This window comes from Numenius arquata, chromosome 3 (assembly GCF_964106895.1).
Source record: "Numenius arquata chromosome 3, bNumArq3.hap1.1, whole genome shotgun sequence".
NCBI classification, from domain to species: Eukaryota; Metazoa; Chordata; class Aves; order Charadriiformes; family Scolopacidae; genus Numenius; species Numenius arquata.
In genome coordinates, this window is record NC_133578.1 from 23,794,492 (window position 1) to 23,814,095 (window position 19,604).

At 38.4% G+C, this 19,604-nt stretch overlaps 1 protein-coding gene across 5 annotated transcripts in view; it reads left to right on the plus strand.

Moving 5' to 3' along the window:
• RAPGEF4 (Rap guanine nucleotide exchange factor 4) overlaps positions 1 to 19,604 on the plus strand; it is a 152,361-nt gene that overhangs the window by 109,062 nt on the left and 23,695 nt on the right. For 4 of the 5 annotated variants that reach the window (XM_074145736.1, XM_074145739.1, XM_074145740.1 and 1 more), the window contains 11 exons: positions 1,891 to 1,951; positions 2,746 to 2,822; positions 3,934 to 4,080; positions 5,382 to 5,497; positions 8,795 to 8,883; positions 10,905 to 10,983; positions 14,399 to 14,549; positions 15,884 to 15,972; positions 16,439 to 16,469; positions 16,711 to 16,789; positions 18,650 to 18,796. In XM_074145736.1, coding sequence (XP_074001837.1) covers positions 1,891 to 1,951; positions 2,746 to 2,822; positions 3,934 to 4,080; positions 5,382 to 5,497; positions 8,795 to 8,883; positions 10,905 to 10,983; positions 14,399 to 14,549; positions 15,884 to 15,972; positions 16,439 to 16,469; positions 16,711 to 16,789; positions 18,650 to 18,796 — 1,066 coding nt within the window. The remainder of the gene's footprint in view (positions 1 to 1,890; positions 1,952 to 2,745; positions 2,823 to 3,933; positions 4,081 to 5,381; positions 5,498 to 8,794; positions 8,884 to 10,904; positions 10,984 to 14,398; positions 14,550 to 15,883; positions 15,973 to 16,438; positions 16,470 to 16,710; positions 16,790 to 18,649; positions 18,797 to 19,604) is intronic. The other variant, XM_074145738.1, reaches the window with a different exon arrangement.

Sequence of the window (19,604 nt, forward strand, 5' to 3'; positions counted from 1 at the left end):
TCAGAAGAAATTCAGACTTGAGGTCAAAATGATACAAACCGCAAGAAATACTTGGCATTTTGAAGAAGTGCAGTTGATTCCATGTTTTTAGTAATGATTTGGAAATGCCAATGTATTATGTGCAGCATGAACTAAAGCAGAGGACAGAAACTAGACAGCATTACTCCTATGAACCAGAAGATTAATGGTCAATCGACTTGAAAGCAAAGGCATAATTCCTAAAGTAATAAGTTTTCTAGATATGCCATGAGCAGCGGGAAGTAAAATGGAAAAAACTCAAGTAGCATGGTGGTGAATTAATCCCTGCTAGTGAAGCCTGTGACGTTAACGTATGAATGAAAAACAGTTATATAATAGAGTGTTAAAAACAAATCAAATTCTTGGCTTCATTGAGAAGATTCATTCACTGCAGAGGCAAGTGACTGAAACAACTGAGAAGACACCTGAGGATGTACATGGATAGGAACGCTTTCTACAGCATGCAGAACAGTGCTAATGGGGTTGTATTTCCTGTCCTTATGAAAGTGTCATTGCCTTCAGGCAGAGGTTATAAAAGAGTTCAGTGAGCTAATTGTTACAGAAATCACTGGCCTGCAGGTGCTTTCAATGGTCACTGTACTAAAAAACCCTGTCCAAACACCTCTATTTATCCCACTTCTTCTCCAGACTGCAAACAAGGGAGTGCTTTGCCCTGGCTGTCGGGAAAGAGTTCTGGGAGGGTGGCTGGTGTAGTATGTTTATGCTTGGTACCTGAGCAGAGGTTTGGTAGGTGCCTTTAGGACATCAGAGCCTGAATTTGTCCACCTATTTTAGGACGTGCAGCCACCAGATTCTCATCTGGATTGTGTCCAGAATTTGAGAAGAAGTTTTTCTTCATGGCCTAAAAATCTTTTCAATTTGAACAATTGGGAGAATGGTGTGAAAATACTGCTAATAAATAAATGTTGGAGCCAGCGTTTGATCTGTATTTGGCACAGTTCAGTTATATGGTAATACCTCTGAAACATGGAGTGTCACCAGCTGACATTCTCTGAGAACAATAATCCCACTGCTTGGAAATTGGCCTCCAGGTACTTGGAGACTTGCAGTTGTATGAAGAGAGACCTAAAGCTCAGCGTGACGTGAAAAACTCAGGGTAATGTGAGGTTTCCAGTGCTCCTACTATTTTGTGAAAGTAGCACCAACAGTGTTTACAGTGAGAGAAAGAGGTTTTAAACAGTGTCTCACTAGAGGCAATTGCCCAATCAGATGTAAGAGCTAATCACATCAGAGCAATACAGACCCTGTGGGGAGCAGGCTGACACCAAGGGCAGTGTCACAATCTTCAGTTCTGGAAGAGGCAGGGAGCTGGATGTCTTGCCTGGGAAGCTGTCAGGCATAGAGGGGCCTCAGCAGGTCCAGATGGCTGTGCCTCACAGCTCGACACAGCAGAAGTGGCCAGGCTTATGTCAGTAAGGGGAAGGGTACTGATTTCTCTGGGAAGGGCAGGAGTAGGACAGAGCCCCATGGAGTACTTGGCAATTGCTAGCTATCTTCTGTAATAGATTAGCTATTGCCATTTGAAATTTTCCATCATGTTAATGTTAACTGCTAATGGTGGTTTCATATATGTGTGTGTATGAAGGAAGATGTGGAGACTTGTATCTTAAAGATGGCCTTGTCTGAGCCATTTGGAGCCTGGAAATGTAGGGGCTCACGCTCTGCAAAGCCAATCAGTAGGAAATAAGACATCAAGTGGAAGTAGAGCATTGTCTGGCTCTGTGACTCTGAATGACTGCTGAACGATGCAGAGGGAAGGAAAGCAGTGACTGGGGTATATTATGTGACTTCCTCTCACTAGGAAGAATAAGATACATATAAAAACTATAATTTCTCTCTCTTTATTTTAAGGTAAAGCGAGAATTAGCAGGTGTCCTTATTTTCGAGTCACATCCCAAAGCAGGAACAGTCTGTAAGTAAATGGAATCCGGGTCTTCTTTCTAATCTGTGATATGAACATTTAAATTCTTAATGTTTAAATGACAAGAGCAAAAACTAGGATGCACTCTTCAAACTTGACTGGCACTCAGTGTTTAAAACCTGAGGTGATAGGTGTTGGCTTAGTCTGTTGCTGATTGCAGGGACAGTATCAAAATTAGTTCTATATCCTTGGTTGGATGTATGTATCACTTACAATTTGGGTGTATTTTATTTAGAATTTTGGGTTGGACCAATCTCTATTTAAAATGTATTTTAATATTATCCTTGTATTAAAAAAAAAAATCTGGCTGCACGTATTTTAATATTACCTTTGTATTGAAAAAGAAAATCTGGCTGCACAAAGTAAAGGTTTTAAAATATTAGATTACTCAGACTTGTTTATACTTATAAGTTTTAGCAAATGAATGTCAGAGTCACAGCCACTAGAGAATTGGGTTAGAACAGGGTGCTACTGGTGGGTTCCAAACCTATGTGCTGATTAGTAATTGATAACCTGACATATATTGATAAAGTAGTTGTTGCAATTGTCATGGAAAGTAAAAGCAATTTTCACATTAGTGTAATAAAATAACTACTATATGAGTGTGGTGGGTTTTTTTCTAAAATCTGAAGGCATTTGCTTTTAAAATTATAGCATGCCCTTTTTTAAGGTAGACATTAATATGACTGCAGTAGAGTTACCTTGAATTTCATTGAGTGCAGAATCTGGCCCATTTATATTTTGAATAACTATTCTCATCATAAAATCTTTTCTCTCTCTTGTAGTATTTAATCAGGGAGAAGAAGGTACTTCTTGGTACATTATCCTAAAGGGATCAGTAAACGTAGTCATTTATGGCAAGGTATTTTTTCAGAAGCCTTTTTATATGATTCTCATTATTAAAATTGTAAAAGTAAACTTTGAAGGAGTACAGTTTAATTTAGAGCAAAATTGCTTTGTCTGAGGAAACAAATTGAATGTAATTTTATTAAGAAATGATCCAGTCGTTTGTCTGATTATACTTCCAGTTGATTGCTATATAATTTCAGGATATATTACACACTTTCTGAATATAATTCAGCAGAGTTACATCATTATCTTTAGGACAAAGTAATTTTCTGGAATTTGGTGAATTGCTAGACTTCTGTCTCATGGGTGTTTTCACCCTGTCCCTTTACCACCATATGCTCTTGCATTTGTATGACTAACTTTTCTCACGTGTGTCAGGCGTGTCTGACAGAAGTGCTGCTTTGTGACTAGTGGTTCTCAGTTTGGATGAGCCTCTCCCACATTTATGCCAGCTCTTCATTTTAGTTCAGCTATAGCCTGAAAAGCATCTCTATTAAATTTCCTGTTTATGAAAGAGATTTTTCAAGGCAAAAAGTAGGACTTTGGTACACAGCAATACCTTGAGCCTTTAAAAATCCCTACTTCCCTATTGATTTCTCATCCAGTGACTGAGAATCCTCCATTCTGAACACCAAGCATTTCACCAAAATCTAGCATAGAGGCCCTGGTGCCAAGTCCTAAGTAACCTGTATTTAGCTACAGTTTTACATTATTGGTGGGCCAGATCCTCTGTTACTATAAATTGGAGTAAATGGAGTACTGCTGATTTACTCCAGCTGAGGATGTGGTGTTCTATGTTATTTCTGCTGACTTGATCTCATTTTTAGGGCCTCTATAAATAAAAAACAAACAACAACTTTCTGTCTTCAGCAGAGCTAGAAGAGTCCTTCAAGCTGAATGTAATTTCAGAGAACAAGCCAATTCTTTTCTGTTCTTGCCTTTCTTTAGTAATAGTAATAACCAGCTATCAAGTATTGTTTCCTAGTCATTATTTTGGCTGTTGATTTCCTGCCAAATAGATTTGTTTTGGTACTTGATTGTGAGGTCCGGTGTTTGTACAAGGACTTTCAATAGAATCCAGAGTAATGATGGGTTTCTGCATGTAAATGTTTTGCTCTGTGCAGGGTGTGGTATGTACTCTACACGAAGGAGATGATTTTGGCAAGTTAGCGCTTGTGAATGATGCTCCCAGAGCAGCATCCATTGTTTTGCGTGAAGACAACTGCCACTTCTTGAGAGTAGACAAGGAGGACTTCAACAGGATCCTTAGGGTAAGAGTGGGAAGGGCCGACCTGACAGCGCAATATCAGAACTTGCAAATTTTTCTAGAGTCTGTCTTATTTCTGTGGATATATTGATATTGATAACCTTGTTTGAAGTGTCCCTAGTTGCAGAAAAGAGATCTGACAGTCTATAGAAGATCAAGTAAAGAATGTATTATATGTTTCCTCTTGTTCTATTCCTAGCTCAGCCACAAAAATGGGACCAAATGGAATCTTTTGTCTCTCACATTTCTGTGGTCTAGAGTTTGCCAAGTGCTCGGTTTTTCCTTATGTTGTCCAGGCTTTGTGGGTGATCTCCCATCCAAATATTGAATAAAACAAGATCACCCATTCTCCCAGATAGGTCAGTGTCAGGTACCTTAAACTCAATAGGTTCAACTGGCAAATTAAATAAGCTACAGGTAAATACACAGATGTCTTTATCAGAAAGCTGTAGAAAGATATTCCCAGACTAATTTTACATTTATTCATGTTAGGGCAAATGTGTTCCAAAGTCCAGCTGTAATTCTGTAAATACAGGCTGTTTTGCAATCATTCATAGTATGGGAAGTCAAAACCAGCATCATCCTGTGTTTGAATGTATACATGCCTGGTATTGCAGCAATAAAACCAGTCCAGACAGAGTACTCTGCTAGAAAAATGGCATAAGATTGTGTTTACTGTACAAAGGGAACAAGGATTCCATTAGCAGTAAGGTTGGGTTGGTCACAGAGACTCCCAACTGATTTAGCTTTGGTCAATACTTCAAAGAAGATGAAGGTCCATGGTCTCACCGATTTTCATTTATGTTATTTGAGTACGCATTATATTAAATTCTTATTTTTTTCTTTTTTTACTATGATCTGGCAGTAGAAAATGAAAAGTTTACTGGCGGTTTGCTGAGCTAAGACTTACCATTTTTTAAGCGCCATTTTCTTTTTGTTAAAAAAAGCAAGAAGTCATATTATAGATAATAATGATCATATATAAGTGGGGATAGAGATTAGTTTACATATGGAAAGTTGGGGGGAGGGCCTCTTTTTTTTGGCAAACTTTTTTTCCTTTGCCATAGCCAGAGTTTTTTCACGTTGTTCTTGCTCTAGTACCTCCCGCAATTCTCTGCCTCTTCCCCCAGTGCCCATGCTTCCCTCTTGATTCTGCCTGTGAGAAAAGCAGAATAAAGATAGATAAATACAGTGGAAAAGAACCAACCCCAGAGTCTTTGGTGTTTGAAAGTCATGCACTTTTCCAGGGTAACTAATCAGCCAAATTGGGTGCAATTACTTTATTAAAAGTAACTTGTGTTGCAGGATGTGGAAGCAAATACAGTAAGACTCAAAGAACATGACCAAGATGTCTTGGTGTTGGAGAAGATCCCAGCAGGAAACAGAGTTTCTAATCAAGGAAATTCACAGCCTCAGCACAAGTATGTTTTCATTCAATAGCGCAAATGTCAGACAAAGATTAACCTTTTCATATGATATTGTTATCCAAACAATAGCATATTCCCCCTTTCTATGGAAGAATGCAGTGTATATAAAGTTTTCTTTTTTTTAATCATCAGCTGATCATGTGCCCCATACTGGATATTATATCCATTTTTAGCAGCACACCAGTTCTGTGTCTTTACACAATAATTCTCTAAAGATCTCACTGTAAATACTTACCTCATGTAATAGCTTTTAAATAGACTGCACATGGAGAATGCTGAAACCCTATTAAGCTGAGCTACTGTGTAAAAGATGTGAGAAAAATACATTGGTTTATTGTTAAGTACAGATATTTTCATTTTAGATTTTGAGCTCTGGATTCTAATAAGAGTTTGCTAGGTACGATTTATATACAAAACGAAGATGTCACGCAAAGAAAGTCAAACAGCTTATCTTACAGAATAGGTTTGCACTGTAATAACAATATTCATTATATTTTCTTTATTTTCTTACTGAGAGGGAAGAAGCGCAGTTCTGTTTGGATACTACTGTGATAAGAGTAGAGAGTGAGGCTATTATCATTCCAAATGTTGGTAAAACCCCTAAAGGCTTTGTAAATGTGTTATTTGTAAATGGATGCACCATTTTCTTCAGAAACACTCAAACAACTCCAACAAAATAAGCATCAAGAAGTTTTGAATCCTTTACCCTGGATTTTACTTTTTCTTAAAGAAAGAGCTAATTTACTGTGAGATGTTTTGGGTACAATCTGATCTGGGATTTCATATATATATTTTATCTGCATAACTGAATAGAAAGATTTGTAAAGATCTGTGAAAGATTGAATAAACCATTCCTTGTATTTTATATACATATTTCACATATTTCAAAAACTGCTGTTTCATCTTTCACTTGATCTGTCAGAAAAGCAAACTATGCTACCAGGAAAACATGTACTCTTACAGCAAATTTTCCTTTGTATAAATGAGGGGAACTTGACTGCATCCGGTGGATTTGCATCAGCAGCTGCAATGCATAGCAACTTGGTCATGGATATAAATCTGTTTTCTTGGGTCTGTTATATTTTCCATGCTTCAAAAGTGAAAGCTTCATTTAAACATATTCCAAACACTCCCTTCCTTGCAAACCCTTCGCTTCATCATTATTTGGATTATTTAACATTTTCTTGTTCAGAATTTGATAAAAGTAGCTAGAGACATTTATGGTTCCTGGTTAGGCTGTATTTTAGAGCTTACATTCCAGGAATATTTTCAGGTAAAGATCAGAATTTCATTTCTGTAAGTATTTTAAGCATTTGGTCAGCTTTTGAGTACTATGAGTGTGCCAGCAAGGGAGCTTTTGCTGATAATAATGACAAATAGACATAAGCTACACAAAAAAGGAAGCTACCTTGAAAGTTCACTGTCTGCTTTTTAGCAGTCAGATTACTTTGTTAATAGTGTGTTGGCAGTGTCTTTTTGTTTAAAATCCTTCAAAGTGAGTTCACTTTGATGTCATCAGATGATCATCACTGATGTCATCAGAAGATGACATTTCTTTTGTTTCTTTTGTTAGTAAATAGAATAAGTGGCTACATTTATGCTTGAGAGTCCAAATCAAAGTTACTGATGTATTCTGATTTCCAGATTGTGTTACTGGAATGTGTTAGTTGAGTGTTAAGTACTTCTGAAAATCACTGGGCCCAAAAGATAAGCTTAACAGAGACCTCTTCTTAAAGGCTTGCTGCTTTGCCCTTAATTGAGTAGCTTACATCTCTGATATCTCTTCAGATGAGCTGCCCTTTGGGCTTTGCTCCTAAGCAGGTATGTAGCAGTTGCACCAGAGAAATGTTCTGCGTCCCAGAGCTGTTCCCTGAGATATGAAGTCAACCAACAAATTAATTTTGTCCATATTAGTCTGGGGGAAAACTTCACTTTGGGAGCAGGTCCTCTCAGTTGCAGTTTGGATTCTACTGCCTCCTCTACTAAGGAGGCACAGCTCCTGCACAGGTCCCCAAGCCATGCTTTCAAACACTGACAGTTTCATTTCGAAGGACTAGCTCTGAAGTTCTCGCTCCCAAGATCTAACTCTTTATGGGTGATCACTCTCATGCAGGATGAATTCAGCAGCCCTGCAAGTCACTTCACTGTTCATTTTCACTTTCATATTCAGAGTACAGCAACCTGTGATTTCTCTGCTTCACTCACTTAGATACTTGGTTAGTATCTCTGCGAGAATGTGCACTGGCTTAACAAGTGTTTGTGTTCTTGGGACATCAATACAGTTCTTCCAAAGAGGTTGGCAGGTAAAAGAACTGTGACGGTCAGCGCTCAAAGTGAGGAGGAGCTCCCAGGAGCTCAGCTCCACCACTTATTTCTCAGCAGGAGCAGAGTATCTTCACTTCTCGGGGTTTTTTCTTTCTTTCCTTTTTTTTTTTTTTTTAAAGTTTCATACTTTATCAGTTGGATTGCAAAAAAAAAAGAAAAAAAGATGCAAAGATTGAAAGAATGGAGGGAAAGGTGAAAAAAATCCTATCTGCAAGGAAAGAAAAAAGAAGATGACAGGACAAGTTTAGCAATATCCTATGATATTTGGCTGGTACTTAGAATCTTGGCAGTGTTTTTGCATGAAACAGAAAAAACTGACTATTGCACTAGTTCTCTCACCTCCCTAAATTTACTCCAGGAAATGGTACAATACTAAGTTAATCCACTTGAAAAAGTTACTTACTTCAGCTATCTAAGGCATTGCACAAATTTGAAGATACAGTATGTTGTTTCATTATCTGCCCCCATCTTCTCAGACCAACCCCTGTCAGTGATGCTGAAGGAAATTGTTTCCTTGCTGTGACACTGATACGCACCAGTTCTCTTTTCATGCTCGTAGTAAGTCTGTTAAGACCCTCTAATGACTGTGAATTGCTGTGATTACTGAGATATTTATTCTCAGTGGAGGAGCATTTCAGATTGCACTTCGAGAGGTTTGCACCAGTGCATCTCTGCTGATTGCAGTGTAACTGTGGTGGTGTTATACTGGCATACTCGTGTGGGGAGGGGGCCGACTGCCATCTCACACTCCATAGGTAGGGTGGAGAGTGTTAGTGCTCCCATTTTACAGGGGGGAAGCCAACAAAGAATGTGAGTGGGTTTGTCCTAAACCGCACAGAGATTCTGGGCAGAGCAGGTATTTGTTACTCTGGCACTCATCAGTCCTGGTCTTCTCACTGGTACACAACTGTTTCTTGATTAGCTGTTTTGTCTGTGAGACACTAACTGCTTCTTTCCCTCCCTCAGGTATATTGTGATGTCAGGAACCCCAGAGAAAATTTTAGAGCACTTTCTAGAAACTATGCGCCTTGAAGCAACTTTAAATGAAGCAACAGGTATCTACATGACAAAAGCTGTGTTATTATTACTTCCTAAGATGGTCTTGCAGGTGGAACACTGCAATGTGACGCTTTGAAAAGCAGCTAGCGGTAGTTTTTCCCAGAATAAAAACTAATACACTACTCTGAAACAGCCCCGAGAAAAACTAGGAAACCCAGAATTAAAGATAACAATTCACTCCTCCTTGCCCTCTCTATTGTATTTGCACTTTTAGTTCAGAGTAGAAGAGCAAAATCTTGAGATTTTGTGCCAGTCATGACTTTAATTAGGCACAACTATAAGGCCGGGACAGAGCACGCGTTACCACCTGAGAATTACCACCAACAGAGAATTTACATGTAGGGGTATAGATATTTGCTGACTTACTATTTTTAAGTATTTTAATTTTTAAAGAGAGTCAGGCACAAAAAATTCCTCCTAATTATGACAAAGTAATACAGAAGCTTTTATGTTAAGCTACATAATACCACTTTAGCAAGTTCTTCTTACATTGCAGATGTCTTAGAAGTGTATATTCAAAGGTGTTCTTAAATCCAGTTAATCTGTTACTGACCTCATAGTTTTGGAGAAACCTGTTTAGTGTTCCATAAATGGTAGAAGATTACAGAAATCCTTTTATAGTGTGTGTTTTAACCACTTTTAAGAATAAAAATGATCCTTTTCATAGATACCTGTTTATTAGGATTACAAGCAGAATGTTGTTCTTTAAGCCTGCAAGTATATAATCACAAGATTACTATTCATATTATGCATGTATTATACATTTTTCTAAAACAAGTTATTTTTTAAATCTTTTAAAATTTTTCCCCAAAACATCTAATGACAAGATTATACTTATATCGTAATGGGATACAAAATGTCACAATTCACAAACAAAGCTGTTTTTAGGATAGAGAAGCTCAGAGTGCTGGAAAATTGAATATTTAGTTTATGCATTTATTTAATTTAAGAACAGTTAAAATCCACTTTGCTCTGGATATTACATGAAGAAAAAGTCCCACCCTTCCAGAGGTTTTATCAACCAAGCGATATTTTCATACATGAATTACAGTGGAAGCAATGATGTAATTTTACATTACACAGTTATCTCACCATATTTTTTCTGACATCCCTTACTTTAGGGCATTTTAAAATGTTTCTCTTATCTCAAAAGTTGCACTGTAGAAATGATGTGCCAGGATACTGTGTTTATTGTTTCTCAGTGATTCCATATAAGACTTGCATAGTTTAAAAGTAAAATAAAGTTTATTCTCACTGCCGAACTTATTCTGGCCTCTGTAGCCAGGCTTTATAAATCCTTTTTGTCACAAATACAAAGATAAGGCAAACTGGGATTTACACCAGCGCTACCACAGGTCATTTTAACAGAAAAAATAGCTTGCTATTTTTTTGCCAGAGAAAATGTCAGTCATATTGTTCATATACATTTTAATGCAAAAGTAGCAGCTGTGATACTTTTGAATCAAAATAAAACCAGAAATTTGACTGTCCATTTACCTCTTTTAAGCCTTCTGCTTATTGCGAGAAAATCAGCAAAGAATTAAATTATTTACCTTCTCATATGTTACTAAATATATACACTCCTGGCTATACTAAAAGTGCTCTCTGGTATTGCAGTTCCCTAAAGCCAAATGCAGCAGCAGTTCCTAGGTACTCGGGTGTGGTAGGTCTGATTCTTCTTATGCTAAAATCACTTGTAGAGAATTATATCCAAATATTTCACTTTAGCACAGATGGTGGGTTTTTTGCTGTGCCAAATTTCCCTTTGACACAGGCAAATGCCTGTTAACATAAGTGCAATAAAATTCATGCAGACAAGAATAAAAGCTTAATATTTCAGCTCATATTTGTTCGTTCTCCGTTTTCATACTTAATGCCTGCAAACAAAATGCAAAAGACCCCTTTATTATCTGCAGAGGGCTAATAAGATATGTTAGCTGAAAGAAAGCTCATCCTTGTGATCCCCATGCTGTTTGCAGGGGCTTAATTGACTGTTCCTTTTCTTCTCTTTTCACAGATTCTGTTTTAAATGATTTTATTATGATGCACTGTGTTTTTATGCCAAATAGTCAGCTCTGCCCAGCCTTGATGGCACAATATCCTTTTGTAAGGGAGACGTTACATCCCTTTAACAGCTATCCCTATCAGTGATGAGACTGAAGCTTCTCTCTCTCAAGAAGTACGTCACGTTTCATGGAGGCTGTGCCTTGTAGGTAGGTCCTCAGTGTCTGTCTAACAGCTGTCCATAGCTCAACAACTCCGCAGAGGATAGAGTATACCTGTGATGAGATACAGTCCCCAAGCAAGAAAACTGTGTCTTTCCTGTGTTGATTACTATTTCAAGGGTAAGAAATGTACTGTCCCTCCACTAGATAAGTGAATATGTAAAAGTTTGGATTACCCTTCTTGTATTCTTTCTGTCTGTCTTGTTTTTTGCTGAACTGCAGCACCTAGATCTTAACTAAGATCATTATGTTTTGGTGATTTCAGTGGTCCTCTTTATAGATTACAAGCTGCAAACTGCCTCAAGCAAAAGGGTGCCTAAACTAGTAGAATGATGAGTAAGTAGTCCCTAGGTGCTGTCATAATCGTTATGAATAAAAATAATAATGTATAATAATAGTCCATAGCAAATGTTAACAAACTGCAAGAAACTTCAATTGCATGCGAATACCTAGGAGATGAAAGCTTAGAGTGGACAGCATCGAGACTGGAGGTGATTCTCCTGCTGTCTGTGTGTTTTACAGAAGGAGTCTGTGAAATGTCCATCAGTCAGTTACTGGCAGGTCATTTAGTTTGGGGAGCTGTTGGGCACTGAGTTTTCCTTGTGCACAGTGACTTGAAGCTATCAACTGACTGGGAGCATTAAATAAACATATAATGTTTTCTGTTTTATAGAATTCTGACAGGGGTATAATAACTTCAATTCCCTATTTATTTTTTAGAATCAGATTGGTGTGAAAGTGTGCTTTCCTTGAAGCTCAGTGGGGCGAGTGACATCTGGGAAAGCTAACACCCTGAAACCACAAAATAGAGCATCGTGTCCTTGTCTGGCAAGCTTGAGATTCCATTTGTGTTACTCCTAGCAAGGACAGTAATTGTTTTGAAAACCTTTGGACCCATAAAACTGGTCTGCAGAAAATTGTTTGTACACCTGAAACAAACACATTTTCCAAAACCACATAGTTTTGGATATCAAAAGTATTATGAAATGCTGTTGCTGACAGCTTTGAGAGGGGGAGAAAAGGACAGCACTTTTAATGTTTGGTTTGGGTGGGTTTTTTTCCTGATTTATCTTGCTCATAATATTAAATCAGTCCATCTGAGACTCAGGCTTGTCTATCCTCAGTTACAATAGTATACCTCTGATATCTAATAACTGGGAAAATCAGACGCATAAGCAAAATGTACCTCATTATTTATAGAGGAAAAACTTTTCTGAAGATCAAAGTTACAGTGTCACTTACATACCCGTATGTATTCACTTACGATGAAATCTGTTCTGGAGAGGAGGCTAAGACCATGGTCTTCAGTGGGTCATGGCAGGCATCTTTTCAGAGAGGAGGAGGAGGGCTGCAAGTAACTGGTATCCCACTGCTTTAGTCTCAGCTTTTCCTAGAGCTGAATTATTGTTTATTTGGTCCATTCTAAATACGGAAAATCAAACTGTGCTCTGTTGATTGTGCCATTGAAATTTGTTAAGAGTTGAAAGGTTGCTAACAAAGCTCATCTTTTTCGAGCAAAATCACTCTACAAAAATGTTTGCTGGTTCTGTGAGACTAAGGAGAGATTAGTTATGCTCCGTGAGGAAACTAAAACAGAAAAAGAAAAAGAAGAAAGGTGGTACAGTCAGAGACACTGGTTTTGCTCCAGCCCCCAAATTTTAAATCAATACGAGTCTATTTTCCTGCACCCACTTAGGATAATATTTTAGCTAGCAGCATGTGAGTATGAGTAGAGTTAGACCACTGTAGTGCTTTCAGGCATAGTACAGGGTATAAATTATTTGGGTTTTCACTTTTACAGTGGCATTTTGTCATCTCTAAGTTCTTTAATCCTGAAAGGAACAGACAGGTGTGCCATTCGGGCTTAGTAACACTATTGCTAGCTGCGGGTTCAGTGCTTATATTGTGTTGTCCCTGCGCACACCACTCTTTTTTAGTCATTAAAGTATATGGATCCTACAATACTAAAAAAAAAATCGCATACTTCTTTTTTATCGGGGAGCAAAGGACATGCTCCCCTGTCCTGGATCAGGACAGCAGCCCTGTGTGTTGGACCAAGGGCCCTGTTTCCCTCTCTTCTTCACAGAGACGGAAATGGACAAGTTCTCAGATAATTTTGATTTCTAATAAATATTTTAAAATCCTTTGTTAGAGCAACTGCAAGTGCACCTTTAAAGGATGCTGGACTTCACTGTGAGTGAAAGAATGTCAGTATTTTAGCATTAATCGTTGCTATATTATAGGGAATAGTATTATTCATGACAATCCAGAATCAGAGTTTTGCTACCTGGGAAGAAAAGTTGGAGATGTAATTGCACTCATTCTATGCTTACTTCACATTCAGCCATCAGTTATTGGGAAACAGTTTAAATATATATTGTTAACCTCTGATCAGTGAGAAGCAGGCACACAAATTGTCATATCCTGTTTCTGCTGAGGATTCTTCTTTACACATAGGTTAAAGGATGAAATTATCTCAGTTTGTTGCCCACTGTGCCTTTCCTTTTTCTTGGTTTCTTCCTTTTGATATATGTTACTTTTGGTCTTTTTGTTATTTGCATATTTTTGTAATGTTGACACTTCATTTTGAAAGAAATCAATGAAGTGTTTCACATTTTTTCTTATTGTTTATCACAAAAAAAATTAGCACAAAGTATTGTGTCCCAAATACACTTTATTTGATAGAGTGGAAATTTCTCGTTTCCTCATATGTAAAATAAGGCTACCATAGAATTTATTATTTTACCCTAAGTCTCTATAGTCAGTCTAGGCTGTAAACTTCCCGGTCCCCCTACCATAATGGGACTGGGGTTTTCACCTTGGGTTACAGTAACTTCTAAAAATAAAAGGAGTAACACTGGTGCTTCATTCCAGTAGTCTTCCTCACAAGTGGAAGACTGAAATTGTTAATAAACACAAAGTGACATTTTTCTTTCTCTTCAACTGTCTCCAAAGAAGAACAAGGAGAAATACCCTTCTTCACTCTCCATGGTTAATCCTCTTCTCTATTGTTCCAGGTGTCATTTCTGTTCTGCTCCCCTACAGCAGCTGTCTCTGTGGTGGGACTGTGATCATTCCTGTGCACTTTAGAGAACTTGCTGTCTTTTTACTTTTTAGTATGAACATGAAAGATTCGCAAGTCTTTATTCTAGCAGCATTCAGAAGTATATATTGGGAAGTTACGTTTGAACACCCTGAAAATGGTTTGTTGGAAGTCTGTTGTTTGTGAATTCATACTGGTTTTGATATTTTCAATCACTGAGCATTTTCCTTGACACCGTGGCACCTATCATGCCCAGCCTTCCCAGGGTACAGAGCAGGAGAAAATGGATTATGCCCTCAACAATAAAAGGCGAGTCATTCGACTGGTTCTGCAGTGGGCTGCTTTATATGGAGATTTACTGCAAGAAGATGAAGCGGCAATGGCCTTTTTGGAGGTATAAAGGAATTGTTGTATCATTGTACGGAAAAGTACCTACCAGGCAAGATAAGGTGAAAGCCTGTTCCCAGCCTGTAGAATTCTGTTATGAACTAAAGAGAAGTGGGTCATTTCAAAGTGCAAACTCGTAACTCTGTTTTCTCGGTTTTAGCTGCACACACTATATGCACTACACCAGTGCTTGAACTACTGTCAGCCTCTGGACCGCTGAAAATACCTGCTGGAGTTGCAGACTCCTTTCAAAGCACTGCATGGGTAGATTGCTTTACAGCAATAGATGAATTTGCTTTTTTTAGTATTTTCTTGTGAACATTTCAGAGCCTCTACAGGTTGAACTGGGGGGCTGTTTATGCCTGCCTGTGGTGTGCCAGGAAGGTGCTGGAGTGCTCTCACTCTACAAAACCAAAAATCCTTTCCGTTTGAATGAAAGCTGTACTGCAGCTGTTGGCACTTAAGAACTTTTTCTTCAGAACCCTTCTGATCCCTTAAAGTAATTTAATTCCTCAGACACTGGTTGTAAGGTCTTTGTGGTTGGTGCCATAACCTTGTATTTCTAAGAGAAGATGCGCTACCAATGTCATTTAAAGTCATTTTGATTGCCATTATTATTACATATTGTGTTTATGGAACATAATCCCATACGTTACTGGCTGAATGGAAGTTCTTGCCCCAAAGAACTGAAAACTGAAACTAAGATAAGAGTTAGTAGAGGGGAACAGAGAGGGGCCTTAAGTATGACAGACGTATAGCAAGCCCCCGTGGGAAATCTTTTCATAATAGACAAGCTCTGTAGACAGACATAATGTCTTTCATTACTCCAGAAGTTAAAGTTAAAGAATAATTACTAGTTGCAAGCCCATAGAACTGTCTTTGGGTCTGTTTTATGTAGGTGTGGCAGGAAGAGGTTGGAGTAGAGTTTAAGGAAGGGTAATACTGTAGTGGACTGGAGTAGCTGAGAGTCAACAGCCAAGTAGCAAATGAATCACTAAGGACTAACAACAGCAGTAGGTAAAAAAAAAAAAAAAAAAATCATGCCAGATTATTTGTGAATTTTATAGTCTTTATCCTTGTTAATCTGAAAATGCAGTTTTTGCACACAGTAAGTTAAGGAGCCTCATCAGGCTTCCCTTCTGCATGTATAACTCTTGCTTTAAATCAGCTGGAGATAAACAAGTAGAAGTAATAGAGGGTTGGGCCCAGCATGTGCTCTTCTATACAGATTATCATTCTTTATAATCATTAAGATATTGGATGTCATCTTATAATCCTCTGTCCTGAGTACTGCTCATTTACCCCTATAGTTATTTAAAGACTATTCTGTATCATTTACAGGAATTTTATGTGTCTGTATCAGATGATACTAGAATGATTGCAGCACTAAAGGAGCAACTTCCAGAGCTAGAGAAAATTGTAAAGCAAATGTAAGCACAGTTTTTGCTTCTTTCCTGCCCTTGCCCTTTTTCTCAGTAAATAGATAAAGAAAATTTATTGCTTGTATCTATTAAAAATCTGTTCTATAAATGGCACTCTGTCATACAAGACTGAATGTTTGCATGATAGCTTGTTCAGATGAATGTCTATGGCCCTCTCTTTCCACATCATTCTTGCAAACCAAACTCTCATTAAAAGGTTGACAGAAGGAATAGAAATTATGTACGCACCATTGAAACTAAACTGGATGCTTATTTCATGCCTACATGGACTTTGTATAGTATTTTCCCTGCCATGGTCGTAGATTAACTATGGTATTATCTAGCCTTCATATATGCAAACATGAATACGTCGGTAATGTAGTTTGACAAATGGCCATGTTCTGTAGGTGATTTTCGTACATAAAATCTTCCAGGAAATATTTAACTATATATTCTATGCTTTACCTTTGTATAGTTCTGAAGAACCTAAAGCAGCGCAAAAGAAGGTAAGATAATTTATTTGTCCATTTTCTAAAATAAAAGCTTTAGCACAGCAAATCCATAAGCATCTTCTCTTTGGTAATCATGGGTATATTAAAAAAACACATTCAGAAATAGCTTTTAATATTAAGCGTCAAATTTTGCATTGCTACTCTTTTTCCTACCATTGATGAGATTATTGTAGTTCATGTCTACCCCATAATGTTGCATTTTGCATTAATGTGAATCCTGATGATTCATTTTCAGCACAAAGTTCTCCTGCAGCTGTTCAACACTAGTGATGATAGAGCACAGAAACGCCAGCCTATCAGGGGCAGTGATGAAGGTGGGTTCCTTCTCTGCAAAGTTTTCTTGAGCCACTGAGATTTGCGGTAATTTTGCCTCTCAAAAAAAAAATGGTCTAAGAATAAACAAAAGTGCCTGCCTACAGTTTTGAAGCTTGGCCTAAAGCAAACTATTTGCTTTTGCTATCCCAACATTCTCCATCGTTGATTTGAAGTGCTCCTGGTCTTTTCCTTTAGTTACTTGTGCTATCAAACACTGTGCTTCCTCAGAGGAAGATGTGAAAACCTTTAAATAAGGAATGAACAAAACAGGTAAGAAACAGTACAGACAGTGTCCATGCAGGTAATGGCAGTGCAATAAATAGTAGGTGGGTGCTGAAGGTCATATTAAGTGTCATGTTAAGTGTCAGTGTTTGAGCCTCTGTCACCCCTGTGTAGTTTGAGCTAACATACAGCTGTTCCTTTGCAAGATAGGAGTTGAGCAGATAATCATCCTGTGGATCTCTGCCCTGTGGCGCACAGCCTAGAAAACAAAATCTGCTGGTTTGCCCTATTGCTATTGTTTGATTCTCTGAAGAGATCAAGGTAAAATTTAGAGCAGTGTATCAGAATGTGATTTTCAGTTATACTGGCTTTTCATATTGTCCTTTACTTCAGGCAGGTTGAAGCTATGTGAAAAAAATGCTGAGCATTGCTGATGAGATCTGTTCATTGTAAACACTGATACGTGCCCCTTAAAACTCATAAATCTGAGGATTTCTTTGCAACTGCTAGGGCCAGCCTCTCAACGGTTGTTTTGCTGCATCTTCATCACAGAAAATAGCTTCTGCTTCAAGGTGTTTTATATTAAAGAATAGTTCTGGCTAGTGAACAACGGTAAAAATAAGGGAACAAAATGCAAGGTCGTATAGCTGAGAAAGCTGGTGGCGTAAATCAAACCAACGGAAGAGCCGTTTCAAAAGCTGGAAGTAACTGTATGAACAGCAGACATCCTGCCAGGCATGCAGCTTCTGTTGTCCATATCCGTGGTTTTTCTGGGTCTACAAAGGGTGAAACTGTTGCTGCTGTTCTACTTCTTGTGTCTGTGTGGACAGGCAGTAACTGCCCCTTTCGTATGGCTGCACCTTTCTCATTCACAGGGCAGGCAGCACACTGAACATTGAAAATCCATGGGCAGCTGTAACCCCAGGGGCCGCTTGGCTTGGCTTGACAGCTGAGCTGAAGGAGTATTTTGCTAACTTCTTCTGTCTTAAATCCACGTCACTTTGTGCTGCCTTGCTTTTTGCAGGCTAATGTACTATCCTATTGATTTCTAGGCTGCCAGAGGCCTGAGTTCATGTGTTACTCTGTAAGCCAATTTGTCCTTTACACTCAATTGTATTCTTGTTAGGGTATTTTTCTTCATCATCCACAACATTCTTGATTCAGCAATTACATACTTGCTTGTAAAAAATGGTTGCAACACAGTTTGATTTCAATTCTGATTGTAACCAAAACTATTTTCAAATCTATTTTGTAAATATGAAAAGTATTTTCCTGTGATTAAGAGAGTTTGCAGCCAGTTTTCCTGACTCTTGAAAAGCAGTGTTGATTTAAAGTATTATAATGTCTGGAACATAACAAAGTGCCAGATTAAATTGGCATCCATATATTATGTGGCAATACTGAAACAATAGTACTTCGTGGTTTACTAAAAGCTCTGGGAAATCAGAGATTTCTACAGTAGAAATTGTAGAATATCGAAGAAATGGGGAGCTATCAAAACTATAGTGACTTGTTGCTTTACTTGTTTCATTTGTGAAGAGTGGTTACTGAAGTGAAAGTAATTTATACAGTAAAGTCTCTGTGGTTGTTACACTTGTCATACACAGTGCAATCTTTTTTTTTTTTTTTTTTTTTAGTTTTATTTAAGGTGTACTGCATAGACCAAACCTATACCACTATCCGGGTCCCAGTGTCATCCTCTGTGAAGGAAGTGATCAGCGCAGTAGCAGATAAGCTGGGTTCTGGAGAAGGCCTCATCATAGTAAAGATGAGTTCAGGAGGAGGTACTGTATTTGCATCATCTTAAACACTTCCCATAGTGAAGCAGTCAGGAGGGATTGAAAGGCTAATTCAGTCAAGCCTTGTGCATGTTCAGCTGGTACACAGGTTCTGTCTTAGACCCAAGTCCTCTCCCTACTGCAGGCACAGACTGGAGCTCAAATGGGAGACAGGAAAAATGGAGAAGCTTGTGTATCTGCACGTTGCAGAGCAGAGCTGCCCCCTTTCCTTCACTGTAAGACTTGTAAGAGTTTTTTAACAACCGATATAGGAGGTAAGCATGGATAATGTCAGGTTAGACGAATTAGCAACAGCAGAAAACGCTGCAGTGCAGACGTTCCAATAGCGGTCACTGCCATGCTGGCCACTCTGTCCAAGCTACTGAGCAGCTTAGTGCCAAGCCCACTGACCTGGTGTTGGCAAAGGGTCAGGAGTCAGCCCCCTACTATAGGCTGTGGAAATGGGAGAGTAACTGCAATGTGAATTCGGCTGAAGTGCTCTGGTTGAGTATGACTCTGTGGACACACACAGAGCTAATGAGAGCTGTGTTGGAAGGCATTTTTGCAAACAGTGATGCCTGCCAAAACCAGCTCGCTTCCTGAGAACTGACTTCAGGCAGGTCTACTTTTTGCAGTTGCAGCAATTTTTTATTGTCAAATTTGCTGACAGCCAGCACACGCTGGAAGAGACTGTTTTGTAAGTTGCTTTGTTATCTTTTCTTTACCTGTGATGTGATGCTCTTTTAGAACTGCTGTAATGAGATTTGAATACAGTTGCATTTCATCACCTCCTTATGCAGTTACTGTCTTCCAA